Source organism: Elaeis guineensis, chromosome 13, assembly GCF_000442705.2.
Source record: "Elaeis guineensis isolate ETL-2024a chromosome 13, EG11, whole genome shotgun sequence".
Classification (NCBI taxonomy): Eukaryota; Viridiplantae; Streptophyta; class Magnoliopsida; order Arecales; family Arecaceae; genus Elaeis; species Elaeis guineensis.
Window position 1 is genome coordinate 29,738,583 of NC_026005.2, and position 15,567 is coordinate 29,754,149.

General features: G+C 37.7%; 2 protein-coding genes across 18 annotated transcripts in view; both read left to right on the forward strand.

Moving 5' to 3' along the window:
- Positions 1-15,567, forward strand: part of LOC105034992 (uncharacterized) — a 52,029-nt gene that overhangs the window by 23,806 nt on the left and 12,656 nt on the right. For 15 of the 17 annotated variants that reach the window (XR_012136281.1, XR_012136282.1, XR_012136284.1 and 12 more), the window contains exons 7-16: positions 1,509-1,713; positions 1,861-1,949; positions 2,078-2,296; positions 2,547-2,800; positions 2,888-3,112; positions 3,189-3,410; positions 3,513-3,566; positions 3,789-3,854; positions 3,960-4,097; positions 4,366-4,419. Coding sequence is in view for 13 of the 17 variants with exons in the window: in XM_010910367.4 (XP_010908669.1) it covers positions 1,509-1,713; positions 1,861-1,949; positions 2,078-2,296; positions 2,547-2,800; positions 2,888-3,112; positions 3,189-3,410; positions 3,513-3,566; positions 3,789-3,854; positions 3,960-4,097; positions 4,366-4,419 (1,526 nt within the window). In the remaining 4 variants the exon portion in view is untranslated. The remainder of the gene's footprint in view (positions 1-1,508; positions 1,714-1,860; positions 1,950-2,077; positions 2,297-2,546; positions 2,801-2,887; positions 3,113-3,188; positions 3,411-3,512; positions 3,567-3,788; positions 3,855-3,959; positions 4,098-4,365; positions 4,420-15,567) is intronic. The other 2 variants (XM_010910363.4, XM_010910364.4) reach the window with 2 other exon arrangements.
- LOC140853477 (uncharacterized) lies at positions 6,389-9,969 on the forward strand. The gene is made up of 4 exons (XM_073248204.1): positions 6,389-8,086; positions 8,175-8,308; positions 8,391-8,466; positions 8,558-9,969. The coding sequence occupies exons 1-4, from the start codon at positions 7,951-7,953 to the stop codon at positions 8,860-8,862; spliced, it is 651 nt and encodes a 216-aa protein (XP_073104305.1). The 5' UTR covers positions 6,389-7,950; the 3' UTR covers positions 8,863-9,969.

A 15,567-nucleotide genomic window follows, 5' to 3' on the forward strand; every position in this document is an offset into this window, starting at 1 on the left:
TAAGATTCAAGATGCCCTAGGTGGAGCTGTACGACAGCATTATGGACCCCATCGATCACCTAGAGTCCTTTAAGGTACTCATGCTGCTAAATGGAGCTTCCAGTGCCATTATGTGCTGTGCCTTTGCAGCCATGTTGAAGAAGTCTATCCAACTATCTTTAGCTATGGTCGATCAGCTTGTTCGACTAGCCAGGTTAAAGGTTGTTGGGGCACTTCATCAGCAGCCATAGCAATTAGAGGATTTCTGCAACCTTGATGAATATCAAGTAGAGGAAGGACAAGAACCTCTGTGAGTTCATCAACCACTTCAACTCCGAAGCATTGGAGGTTCTTGATCCGATCAAGCAATGGTCGCAGCAGGCATGATGAACGGCTTGAGAAGCTCTTGATTTAGCTTCTTTTTGTTGGCTAAAAAGTACAATGTTGAGGCAACAATGAATGCTTGGAGGGAGTTCGGTGATGATTGAGCAAAGGAGAAGAGAAAGGGTCCCACCACAACAAGAAGAAGGCCACGAAGCAAAAGGAGACCCCATGGCATCCGAGGACTCCACCTCTAAGGTGTGAGAACTACACTCCCTCGAATACTTCATGGAGTAATGTCCTTATGAGATCAGGGGAGAGATATGTCCAATGGCTAGAGAGGATGAGGTCGACCCGACTAGAAGAGATCGGAATAAGTGGTGCCTTTTCCACCATGATCATAGGCATGACAACAAGGAGTGTCGGCAACTAAAGGACGAGATTAAAAAGCTCATCCGGCATGGCTATCTTGACCATTTTGTCGAGCATGGCCAAAGAGAAGGCAGAAGAAGAGAAAACTGGAACATAATGTTTGCCTGCATTGTGTCCAACTTTTTGTGGAAAAAATTGGAACATAATGTTGCCTAGTGATGGATTGTGTTAATGAATCTTGTAAATGGGAGGTTATATGCAAGGATGCGCTGTACATGGCTAGCAATGTTTGCAGAGGTTACAGGGGTTATTATGTAAATGACTTTAGATAAATGATGGCATAGATGATTTTATAGCATCATTTGGCTAAATGATTTCCAAGTCTGTAAATATTGAACTTTAGGAAACAATTGCCTCGTTTCTCTTAGTTTGGACTATTTTTCCAAGCCTAGTTTAGTCTTTTGATGGTCCTCCCCAATTTTTCTAAGCCTAGCAGTGAGGTTTGTTTCACTTTCTGCAACTTGTCATCCAGGTTTCTGTGGCTTAACTCCCTTTTGCCGAAGGTTTACTTAAGAATAAATCACCAATGCAAATGAGTTGTTGATAGGTTGAAAGTTTCTGTTTTAAATCCTTAACTTCAATTGTTTTTTGTAAAGCTGACTCTATGTAGGTTGAAGCTTCTATATTGGGTAAAGCTTGCATCTTAAAAATTAGATGCTGGTTTCTTAAGTTAATTTTATGTTTTTCGGGGGAATCATCTTGGCTTATACCTTGTGTGTGGTTTCAATCAAGCATTTATTTTGGGGACTTTTGATTCTAACGTATGTTATGGACAGGAATTCCGGTCAAAATGGAAAACAATTGCCTGTCCGAGGCACAGCACGAGAATCAAACTACAGTGGATGGGCTGTCCTCTTTTCATTCTGGTATCCATCAAGGTGCAGAGGCTAATGCTGTTTTGCCAGGTGCATTGGAGAAAAGTTGCTGGGAGCATACTGACTGTAATGTTGAAGTGATGGATTTTGCTAAACCTGATAACAAGTGAGATTTACAGACAACTGTCTGAATACTTTTCCATTATGGTGCTAGTGATGCTTGTGATATATTTATGATTTTAAATTGTTGGCATTTATGTACTTCGATATTTGATATTTTATTTTTAAAATCTTTATATTTGTCGTTATGCAGATTTGACAAATCATGTTCTGTTGCTCATATTCATCCATTCATCAAAAAGTTGTTACAACTGCAGAACCATGTTTGTCAAAAAGTTACTGGTAAATCCTCATTACTATGAAGGACACGATTATTATTTTACTATCTTTTTTAGTGCCTCGTTATTCTAAGCATTATTGTTGATTAGCTGACCATAATGAGAAACAAAAAATTTCTGTATTTTCTACAGAAGCAAATATCGTTGCTCATGCTTGCTGTAATCAGCAACCTTTATCTTCATCCCATGCTAATAAGAGTCATACATCGGATGTGGCAAAAATGGACCAGCTTTCAAAAGCCAAAATGATGGGGATCTTAGAACTGTCCCCTGAAGATGAAGTGGAGGGTGAACTACTATACTTACAAGCTAGGCTGCTTGATAATGCTGTTATGGTCAAGCATATATTTGGTCAAGCTCCTTTCTTTTTATCTTCTTTTAGAACTTTCTCTCATCTAATGATGTATCAAGTAGTGTAGATGGCACGAGTAAAAAAAATTCATTTACTCTAAAGATGAAGCAAGTCTGGCTTTAAATATTGGTTATCTTGAACTTTGAAGTACATATTGATTGTAATATTGTATCTTTTCTCTGCACTGAATTTTATATTTATACATTATAAGCCCTCATGATCAATATCGGTTAATATTTCATGTTACAGATGATCTAATTTTTAAGGTAGTCCAAAATCTCTCTCAAGAGCTGGATGCTGTGAATAGACGAAAATGGAACCTAATTCTTGTCAATCAGTTCCTTCGTGAAGTCAGGGAAGCAAAGAAACGTGGAAGGAAAGAGAGAAGGCATAAAGAAGCTCAGGCTGTGCTGGCAGCTGCTGCTGCTGCGGTTGCAGCTTCTTCAAGGAATTCATCACTAAGGAAAGATGCAAATGAGGAGATCATCTCTACTAATCAAGAGGTTCAAGCTTTCACTGTCTTGTTGGTTGGTGCCATATAAGTTTATTTAAGATAGTACATTAGCGATTGTTAATCTCCTTGTTAACAGAGTCCTCTAAAAGTCAGTGCTGTCTCTGGGAGAGCTGGGCTACACTCTCCATTGTTGCCACGGACAAAGGAATCCTCAAGATCAGCTGTTGCTAAAGTGTCACCTGATAACCATTCTGGGATTTTCCAGATGCCAGATTTTTCTAAAGAAAATGCACTTTCCTGTGACATCTGTATGCGAACTGAGACAGTGTTGAACAGGATTTTCGTCTGTTCCAGCTGCAAGGTAATGGCCATGATTGGCATGCCTCTTGGTTGCTCTTATTTTGTTCATCTAGTAGTAATTCTGATGTGTGTGGCAGGTTGCTGTTCATTTGGATTGTTATCATAGGCTTAAAAATCCAATTGGCTCCTGGCAATGTGAACTTTGTGAGGGGATGTCCTTGCAGCCTAGAAGCCCTAGAAATCAAACAGATGGTTGGGATAGATTCTGCATTGTCACTCAGTGTGGTCTGTGTGGTGGTGCAACTGGTGCTTTCAGAAAATCAACAGATGGGCAATGGGTTCATGCCTTTTGTGCCGAGGTATATTATTTTTTCTTTCACGCTCATTCTTATTACACCAAAGCATCCTTCGTCTTTTAGTCAGATAAGTTCTTTTCATATAAGAAATCTTTGTTGTTATAGTGGCTGTTGGAGTCAAGGTTCAGACGGGGTCAAGATAATCTGGTAGAAGGGATGGTAATATATGTCTATCACTGCCTATTTTGTTGTTTATATATTCCTTGTTTACTTTGAACACCTTTGTTTATCTATGTTAAGAATTTTATAATGACACCCTTGAGTTATCATGATGGTTTTTAATTTTTGCTGCTTTGCATTAGATTTCTTACATCTTTACTGTTTTGTATTAGATTTTGAATAGTTCATGTGGCAGTAATTACCATATGAATTGTATGTCAGGATACCATTTCAAAAGGAAATGATTCATGCTGTATCTGCCATCAGAATGTTGGTGCATGCTTAAAGGTTTGACTTGCTATGTTTTTCTCTTTCTGCTACTCTGATGGAGGGTGCAAGGAAACTGCCCAGAAACTTTTTGTCTGTATTAACCATTTCTTTTGTTCCTTGCAGTGCAGCTATGGACACTGCCAAACCACCTTTCACCCTTCTTGTGCCCGAGATGCCGGTTTTTACATGAATGTGAGGACCATTGGTGGCAGGTTACAGCACAAAGCCTATTGTGAGATGCACAGCGTGGAGCAAAAGGAGGTCAGTTCTTAACTTCTCACGTTAGATTTAACCATCAGCTATTATGTAAGCCTAATGGAGATAATTTTTTCATCACCTTGACAATAAAAATTTGCACATTTATCTTGAAGAGAAAAATTCCTTTCATGTTATAATTTAAAGTTCTTAGATCTTGATCATTTCACTACTACTTTTTCCATCAAGGAAAAATATTTTCACATCTTAATTATAGATTAAGAGTATTTTACATTATTTTTTTTCTTTTTTTCCTTTTTGACAATTTCTTCAGGAGGATATACAGCAATATGGAGCAGAGGAGCTTAAGAACATAAAAAAAATAAGGGTGAGTTACAACATACTGTATTTTGGATCTCTTACTAGTGTAGGTTGATTGACCTCTCTTGTTGGAAAAATTAGTCTTTTTCCCTTTTTATGCTTGTATTAATATCCAAATGGGTTTCTGATGTTTGACTATTGTGATTAATTAAAAAGAATCTTTTCTTCTGTTTTATGTTTCAATGTACCTTTCTTAAATTTATTTTCACCCCTAGAAGAAGCGTTATCTTTGCTATATTATTAGTTTAGGAGGAAGGTTCTTGTCAGATATCTGATTTAATACCATAAAGTCGATTAGTGAATTTGAAAGAAAATTGATTTATTGATAATTAAATTTGGAATATGTGTATGTTCTGTCCTATTTCAACTAATTGCTGCTGAGTTTTAGCAAAAAAATTAACTGGTACTGTCAAAAAAGGAAGAAACTACAGGAACGACATAGTTCATAATCCTGGACTTGAGTTTGCTAAGTATTTTATATCAGAAATAAAGTGTTTTGTTTGTATTCTTCTACATAGAACTGTTCTAAATCTTGGGCTTACTGGATATTTAAATTTTATTTCAAAATCTTGTCATATTGTTAGTGTGTTGTTAGATCCATTATAATTGAAGTTGTTTATTTAAACTGAAACATTCACCAACAGTCTAGTGACTAGATCAATTGCTGATCATCCTCTGAGTTTTTGAAGTGGTAGCACCAGGGTTCGCCGTATCGGGCCAAACCGCCCGGTACGAGGCGTACCGAGCTGGACCGGTACTTTACCGGTTCGGTTCGGATCTTTTTTTCAAAAAACTCTCCGAACCGCGTCGAACTGCTCGGTTCGGTCCGGTTCATTTCCATACCGCCCAAAACCGGACGGTATGGATCGGTTCGGTCTGGTTCGGTGTGAACCGAACCGTGCCGACATGCCCATATGCATAAAGTGGAGAGGGAGGAGGGGGGAGGGTGGTGGGGTCGGAGACCTTTTAAATCATTGAATTCTGTTTAGAGTTCTCTGAGAAGTTTTCGAGAACTCCCGAGGACCCGAAGCTTATGAAGGTCTCAACGGTTTCGTTGAGACCTCCGAAAAATTAGAAAAAAAGAAAAAATTCCGTCAAATTGTAGGAGTGGTTCAAGGAGAGGCTGATCTTTGGCCGGAGGTAAGATAATGTGTTATTTTTTTAGTAAATATTTTTTTTATTTTTGTTGTAAAAATAGGATAAGAATGAGAAAGAATGAAAATAAGAGAAAATCATGTCAAAATCTTGTGATTTTTGGATGATTTAATTATATGTGATAGATCTTTGGAAGATCTACATGATGACACCAAAATTGTTAATTTTTGTTAATTATATATTTTTTAAATATTTTTAAATATTTATTTATTTAAAAATAAAAAAATTAAATTTTAGGAGAAAAAAATCAGAGTTTGGGAATCATATTTAGAAAGATTCAAGCTACTTAAATCTAATTTCAATTTTTTTTTCAAATATATGAAATTAAAAAATTATTTTTTTAATTATTTAAATTAAAAAATTTAATTATAAAATAAAAAATATATAAAAATAGTGTTATATTTTAGTTAATTTAAAAATATTATTTAAAAATTATTTTAAAATTATATATAATTATTTTAATTATCGTTAAACTATCGTATTTTGTTGTACTTGCATATATTTATAAGAAAAAAATTTAGAGCATGACGTTCATTCACTTTAATTAATCAGCTATTTTATAGTATATATTTATTTATATAAAAATTATTAAAAAATTAAAAAATAAAAAATCAGTGTTAGTTTTGAAATTGAGAATAATGTTTAGAATGATTCAAAACAATTGAAATATTTGAATCTAACTTGAGATTTTTTTGAAATTCTTTTTGTAAATATTTAAATAGTAAAAAATATTATCAAATAAAAAATATATGTAATTAGTGTTATATTACAGGTAATTCGAAATAATTAGTATTTTGTTATACCTGCAGAAATGAGTAAGAAAGATCCAGAGCATGACATCGGTTGGGATCATGACGAGATGTTCTCGGCTCGGCATCATTGGAGATGCAAATGGTGCAACACAGAGTTCAAGAGAGGATGGGTGACTATGTTGAAGCAGCATCTGGCTGGTGGTTATCCTGATGTGTCCATGTGTCGAAAATATCGGCAAGAGGTCCGACAATTGATGAAAAAATACTTTGCTGATTCGAAAGCAGCGAAGAAAAGGGCAAAGCAGAAAAAGATCGAAGTAAACCGTCGAGCTGCAGAGCCATCTTCTTATCACTCTAGAGAGTCAGAGGAGGCTTCTGCTCCAGATGATGAGGCATAAATTGAGGCTGCCATTCAGGCGAGCTTGGCGGATCAGTACCAGCAGGAGGAGATGGTCCGGTACAGAGAGCGATTCGGACCATCATGCTACGAATCAGGATCTGGATTGGCGACTGGTAGAGGAGAATTCGAGTTAAGGAGGACTACCTCAGTCAGAGAGCCTGATGGTAGAGGGAGCAGACGTAGCATGTCTTCTTTGTTGGGAGCTTTTGGCAGTAGGAGGTCCTCCAGAGATATTCCAGTAGGAGCCAGCATTCAGGATTTGGATCCACATGCTTTGCCCAGCAAGGATTCAAAGCAACAGAGAATTGACAGTATGCTGAAAAAAGATAAGAAGGATATGTGGCGAGCTATTGGATCATGGTTTCATTTCAGTCATATTCCAGCAAATGCAGTAGCCAATTCTTACTACCGATCTGCTATTTCAGCTATAGAGGTTGCCTGCCAGGGTGTAGATCTTCCAGGACTTAAGGACATCTATGGTTAGCTTCTTGACAGCAATGAGGATCTGTAGAGATGGATTGTTTCTTACAAAAATAAATGGCCTACATACGGTCTGACAGTGATGTGTGATGGTTGGACAGGTCCTACTAGGCGAAGCATCATTAATTTTTTGACATACTGTGATGGAAAAATATTTTTTCACAAATCAATTGATGCTTCAGATAAGATGCACGATGCCACATATATCCTTGGTCTGATGGAGGAGGTGATTGATTCAGTGGGTGAGCAGCATGTCGTGCAGGTCATCACAGATAACGGAGCACAATATAAGGCTGTTGGGGAGTTGCTGATGGAGCAGCGACCGCAGATATACTGGACCCCATGTGCTGCACATTGCATTGATCTTATATTGATGGATATCGGAAAGATTCGCAGGGTGCAGCAGGTAGTGGAGATTGTCCAGACCATTATTAGATTCATCTACAACTACACATGGGTTCTTTCATTGATGCGGACGTATACTGGGGGGAGATCTTACGATCGGATATCACACGGTTGCTACCAACTACATAGCACTTGATAGTCTTCTTCAGAAGAAAACAATCCTACGTCAGATGTTTGTCAGTGTCGAATGGCAAGAGAGCAGATATGCGAGGGCCGACACTGATGGAAGTCATGTGGAGAACTTGATGACGAGTCAGTCATTTTGGCAGCGGACTGAGAAGATAGTGAAGGCTATCAAGCCTTTATATGAGGTGCTTCGGCCGTGGACAACGAGAGATACCCCCAGATGGACTTCTTATATTATATGATGGAAAGGGCAAAGAAACAGATCAGTAAGAATGATCCCAAGCATGCTCAAGAATTCATTAACATTATTGAGCGTCGTTGGGACTATCAGATGGACAGAGATTTGCATCTAGCTGGTAAGTTTGGATTCAAGAATGTTTTAAAATATTTTTTCGAAGCATGAAAATAAAATTGTGCTTAATCAGTCTTGAAATTTATCTGCAGCTTATTACTTGAATCTGAGATTTCAGTATACTATTCCGGAGATAGATATGGATAGCGAGCTTCTTGCTGCTCTTCGCAATGTCATATATAAGATGGTATCCGATCCAGAAATTGCGTCATTGTATCTGCAAGAGGTATGCTAGTTTAAAACAGATGTAATTATTCAACTGAATTCGATCTGATATAGTTATAAATAATAAATATAGTTTGTTTCAGACGAAACAATTTAGAGAGGGATCAGACAGTTTTGGAGTCTCATCAGCTGTCGTAAGCAAAAAGCAGATGAATCCAGGTAAATTACATATCAATAATGAGCAATGTAGATGATATGTAATTTTGCTTAATAATATCATCAAATTTAATATGTAATTTTGCTTTTGTAGCTGAATGGTGGATTCATTTTGGAACGTCAGCAAAAAATTTGAGACATATGGCTGTCCGTATTCTTTCTCAGACGGTCTCTGCTAGTGGCTATGAGCGTAATTGGTCCACTTTCGTCCTTATCCACAGCAAACAGAGAAATCGTCTGACACAAAAATGCCTCGACGATCTTGTATATGTTCATTACAATCTGAGGTTGAGGCTAAAATGTATTCAGGAGGAAGTTCAGTTGAAGTACACTGATCCGACGCTGGATGATTATGCCGACGAGGATGACGATCCGATCATCGGATGGCTTGCAGGTTAGCAGCAGGAGTCAGAGCTTGATGAGCCAGGATCTCCTCCACGACCAGCCAGTGTGGTGGCGAGGAAGATCAGGGTGGATCCAGGGCAATGGGCAGAAAAAAATATTCCACATAGGGTTCCAGTTGATTAGCCACTGTCTGAGGGGACACAAGGGACTCATTCATCACATGACTCGCTATCCGATACATCTTCCCAGAGATTAGAGCGACAGATGTATAGACGATCCTCTCGGCAGCCAGCAAGAAGGCATCCATCCTTCCAATTACAGAAAACTCAGTCACAGAGGGGCACAAGGGGGGAAGAAAAAGACAGTTGTACATGCACCACTCTCGAGAGTACAGGAGCTATCTGGTTCAGATACGGACATCAGGGAGAGTGATGATGATACTGGTAGTAGTAGCCATGGATCTGATGATCAGGAAGGAACTGGAGGATAGGAGACCACCGTTTATGAGATACAGCCACAGGGTGATATTCGATTCACCAGTGAGTCTCAGTTTACGCATGTCACACAGGATAGGGATCATGGTGGACGGGTCGGTAGAGATCGTGGGGAGCCGATTTCATATAGACGACGGGCTCCTAGAGGTCGTCCAGCACATGATGCAGCTGCGGACGATCTTACACGTGGAGTAGGATCCATGGATGTATCTGGATCATCCTCGCATTATGGATCCTATCATCCACAGCTACCTTTTGATCTATATGCATATGGTGCATCCGAGACATCTAGTGGTTACTACCCTATGCAGCTTGGAGCATCTTACGGATCAGATTTTGCTACTGGCATATTTGGATGGGCTCCTCCACAACCGTACCATCATCTCGAGGATATTTCTTAGAGTCAAAATTTTAGCGAGAGGTCTGAGATGTCTTACAATTCAGAGAGGATGCTTTATGGGATGATGAATATTCGAGAATATGGTGCAGCTTGGCTAGAGGGTTGGACTGATGTCCCTTCAGACTATGTTGATGATCCAGACATCTACGAGCGTCACAGACACTCGACAAGAAATTAAATGTAGAGTACATCTTAAGGTTCGTATATCAGTTATTGCGCTTTGTACTTAAATATTTAGATACGTTTTAATGTGTATTTTATATATTTTTTCTTTAGTTTTAAGATGACATAGTTGAAATATAATGTAAATAAATATATGTTTGAAATTTTGGATCAAGAGTCTTTGTACCACAACCTAACTCCAAATTGAACCCAAATATGTCTATAATATGCAATATAATGCCATATTGAGGTTGTATCTATCAATTATTAACTTCAAAAATCCAAAAAAAAAATTTGAAAATAGAAAAAAATATTGTGTATCGGTATCGGATCGGTACGCCTAGGCATACCGTGTGTCAGTACGGTACCGGTACTGTACCGTATCGATCCGGTATCGGCACGCCGTCCGGTACCGGTACAGCAAACCTTGGGTAGCACTACTCAGTTTCAACTTGATGGTAGCAAAAATTCAGTTATGATAGTGACAAGGGGAGAATTTTCCTCATCTTCTCATGTTACTAGCATACTCTGACAAAGGTCACTTGCTCTAGAGACTGTGTGCATGATCTCATCGTTGTCTATGTTTTGGATAAGTTCAGGATTAGGCATTTGGGCATGTAACTATAATACATTCACCATGAATTTAAGGATCTCATGGACCAAGTTGTACTAGTTTAGGAATTAAATTGAGTTATTGTGGTTTTTGGATTTTAATTCCCCTTATTTTTTCTTCTTTTTATTAGAAAAAAAGGTTTGTTGACCAAGACTTGCATAACTACTTATTTGGCCTAGGGTCAATGGTTAGAATGTATAGATTTTCGTGACTGTCAAAAAATTCCAAATATATGTATTTTCGAACTTTTCCTATGACACGGTGTTAAATTGAACAGACAAGGTTTTTGGTTTTTACTTCTAGTGTTTCTGTATTATTATTTCAGTGTTAGAAGAAAGGAACTTGTTAACCTTTTCATTTTGTTACTTTGCACCTAAAGGTTGGTTTATCAAGACAGAATTTAACTGTGACATCATACATGAAGGTTTATTATATTGAATAATAAAATAGCAATGGGAAGAAACTTTCTAATGAGAAGATGAAATTCACTGGGCGGAAACCTCAAGGTTATTCACTTGTTTCGTGTAACTAAGTAGATTGTTAAGGAAAACAGGAAGAAACTGGGAAATTGTGCTAATTATGGTTGTGGGTTTGGATGGTGATGCTGGTGGTCGCTGTGCGTGGGCAATGACAATCACGATAGATGAGGTGTTTCTCTGACTGGTGGTGGTAGATTGGCAGTAGTAATTGTATGGCTGAGTGACTATGGTGGTGTTGCTGATTTATAGTGGATTAATATTTGTGATGGCAGCAGCTTAAGCAATGCTAGCTTTGCAAACAGAAAACATAAAATATTAGGAATCAGAAATTTTCTATTATTGAAATTTTGCAAATGTTTTAATAAGTTTACAGAACAGGTTCACAGATGATACTGATTTTCCATTTCTAAAAATAGAAAATATCAAGAAAAGATATTGTTAAACAAGCTCTTATTTATCTATATTTTAGCTGTGGTTTCTGGATCTCTTCCCTTTCTTATGATGTATTTTACAAGTATTACTTTTTGTGCTTCATATCTTGTTTCTTTGCATGTGTTTTAGGGTTGGGTTTGTGGGTAGGGGAGGGAATGGGCTTGAATGTCATCATCTTAGTGCTACAAATTAGAAGACCATATTGAACTATAACTTTTGCTTTTCTACAGTAGGTTTAAGAAATTCACAACTTCTGAATTACAATATCATTTCTGTGTCTAAGTTGTGTTTAACACACTTACTAATCAACATAAGAAGCATCTATATTCTGCCCTTTCTAAGCCGTTTTCTTTCATTTTTACTAGTATGTTGTCACATGCAATGCACATGATAGGAGGTTTAATATTTGTGGGTACTTGGAGAATCTCTCTCTCTCTCTCTCTCTCTCTCTCTCTCACTCTCACTCTTATATAGTGCGGATTCTGTCAGAGACTTTGCTTATTAAAACAATTGATGCTATGCTGGGGAAGCATAATTATGACCCAGAGGCTTTGCCTCTGGGGTGTCTGGCTTTGTCGATTCCACTATTTGAGTTTTCTTTATATACAGTAGATATGGTTGATGTTGTAAAACTGAAAGTAAAAGCCTTTTATATTAACATTGACTGAGATGGCAGTACTGCTGATAGTGCATCAAGTAAAATGCTTGGATAAATAAAATCTATTATTCATGATATGGTCTCTTCTCTCTTAATGCAAAATGCTTTCCTTTTTAATTTTCATAAAGCTAAGGGAGCGTTTGATTTTTGCTTAAGAATAAGTCTTTTATAGATAGTAGACTTTTAAGCAAGGTTTGCAGTAGCAATTTTGTTACCCGTACCAGTTACTAACTAGTACAGTGTTGACATGATCTGATTCTTGGTACTGACACTTGGAATGTAGAGTTTATGGAATTCCAGTTCACTATCTGTACGAGTCAGTACGCCTGATACAAACTACTATGTTCTGGTAATGCAAACTATGCTTTTAAAATAGCAAAAGGTAACAAGTGTTTGGTAACAACATTCAGAAAGTTCTTCTACAAGATGCATTAGTCAAAAAGTGGCTTTTAGTGTTGGATTCCTCCTCGCAGATATGGCAAGTTTGCATGCAAAAGTAGCTATATAATAATATGGCTACCAAATCCTGAATATATAAAAATGCCTTCTATCTTCATCATAATTTTTCTCCCTAAAGAAACTATAACATAAAAGAAGATGGTTTGAGCAAGGTCCATAATCTTGATATCAGGTATTGTACTGATATGTTGCTAGGCAGGTACTATATGGGTCAATATGGTATAGTATGCACCCTATATTGAAGTAGCTCTAAAATCATTTTTCTCACTTTTTGTCTCGATATGTCTCAGTACAAGTTGATATGCCGCGATACCTGTTAGTATGTAGCTCATTTCGCTTCAGTATGTGTTAGTCTGGGGCTTGTACCAAACTGAATGAGTTTTTTTAGCAATTCCAACTTGGTATGATACAGTATGCCTCGAACCAGATGGTTTGAGATGGTACGATAGTCCTTGTCTTTTGAGTCCCTATGCGCTGAGTGTTTTCACCATGCAGTCTTCTTTTAGAAGATATATCATCGTTAGTGTTCCCATCCATGATTTGTTGTGATCATCCATCAATATGTACCAAACTTTTGACTGGTGAGTACAACTACTAGATATACCAACATTAAAAACCTGTCATGCTGGCATGCGATTTGTCTAGCCAAATATGATAATGGCAATATTATGTTCCTCAGAAAAGATAATGGCAATTTTACCTAGAAATGGGACATGAGTGTCAAGTGTCCATGTGTCCTCAAGTATCCATCATGAAAAATCCCAAAAAACCTTATACGTATAAGTAATATATGTACGTACATACACATACATACGTGCATACATATACATATACATGCGTACATATATATATGTACATACATATACATATACATGCGTACATATATATATGTACATACATATACATATACATGCATGCATGCATATATATATATATATATATATATATATAGATATGTATGTATTTGCATGTATATATATTTATAATATGTATATACATATGATCGTAATGGTTGTGTGTGTGTGTGTATATATATAGATATAGATATAGACAAACATGTATGTATATATATGTACATACATATAAACATACATATATCTATATATATGTATGTATGTGTGTGTGTGTGCACATATACCAATACACACGCACATGCGCGCGCACACATACACGCACCAATATATATATATATATATATATACATACACACACACATACATACATACATATCAAGGTTTGCGGTACCGGTATTGGATGCCGTGCCGATGCCGGACCGGTACGATACAGTATCGGTACCGTACCATACCGACACACGGTACGTCTAGGTGTATCGGTACGGTATCGGTACACAATATTTTTTTCAAAATTTTTTTTTGATTTTTGAAGTTAATAATTGATAAATGCAACCTCAATATGGCATTATATTGCATATTATTGACATATTTGGATTCAATTTGGAGTTAGGTTGCGGTACAAAGACTCTTGATTCAAAATTTCAAACATATATTTATTTACATTATATTTCAACTATGTCATCTTAAAACTAAAGAAAAAATATATAAAATACGCATTAAAATATATTTAAATATTTAAGTACAAAGCGCAATAACTGATATACGAATCTTAAGATGTATTCTGCATTTAATTTTTTGTCGAGTGTCTGTGACGCTCGTAGATGTCTGGATCATCAACATAGTCTGAAGGGACATTAGTCCAATCCTCTAGCCAAGCTGCACCGTACTCTCGAATATTCATCATCCCATAAGGCATCTTTTCTGGATTGTAAGACATCTCAGATCTTTCGCTAAAATTCTGACTCTGAGAAGTATCCTCGAGACGATGGTATGATTGTGGAGTCCATCCAAATATGTTAGTAGCAAAATCTGATCCGTAAGATGCTTCAGGCTGCATAGGGTAGTAACCACTAGAAGATGATGCCTCGGATGCACCATATGCATATGGATCATAAGGTGGCTGTGGATAATAGGATCCATAATGCGAGGATGATCCAGATACATCCATAGACCCTACTCCACGTGCAAGATCGTCCGCAGCTGCATCATGTGCTGGACGACCTCTAGGAGCCCGTCGTCTATATGAAATCGGCTCTCCACGATCTCTACCGACTCGTTTACCATGAGCCCTATGTGACATGCGTAAATTGAGACTCACCGGTGAATCGAATATCACCCTGTGGCTGTCTCATAAACGGTGGTCTCCTGTCCTCCAGTTCTTCCCTGATCATCAGATCCATGGTTATTACTACCAGTATCATCATTACTCTCCCTGGTGTCCGTATCTGAACCAGATAGCTCCTGTACTCTCGAGAGTGGTGCACGTACAACTGTCTTTTTCTTTCCCCCTTGTGCCCCTCTGTGACTGAGTTTCCTGTGATTGGGAGGATGGATGCCTTCTTGCTGGCTGCCGGGAGGATCGTCTATACATCTGTCGTTTGAATCTCTAGAAAGATGTATCGGATAGCGAGTCATGTGATGAATGAGTCTCTTGTGTCCCCTCAGACTGTGGTTGATCAGCTGGAATTCTATGTGGAATATTTTTTTGTGCCCATTGTCCTGGATCCACCCTGATCTCCCTCGCCACCACACTGGCTGGTCGTGGAGGGGATCCTGGCTCATCAAGCTTTGGCTCCTGCTGCTGACCTGCAAGCCATCCGATGATCGGATCGTCATCCTCGTCGACATAACATTCAGTGTCGGATAAGTGTACTTCAACTGAACTTCCTCCTGAATACATTTTAGCCTCAACCTCAGGTTGTAGTGAACATATACAAGATCGTCAAGACATTTTTGTGTCAGACGATTTCTCTGTTTGCTGTGGATAAGGGCGAAAGTGGATAAATTACGCTCACAGCCACTAGCAGAGATCGTCTGAGAAAGAATGCGGACAGCCATATGTCTCAAATTTTCTGCTGACGTTCCAAAATGAATCCACCATTCAGCTACAAAAGCAAAATTACATATCAAATTTGATGATATTATTAAGCAAAATTACATATCAATCTACATTGCTCATTATTGATATGTAATTTACCTGAATTAATG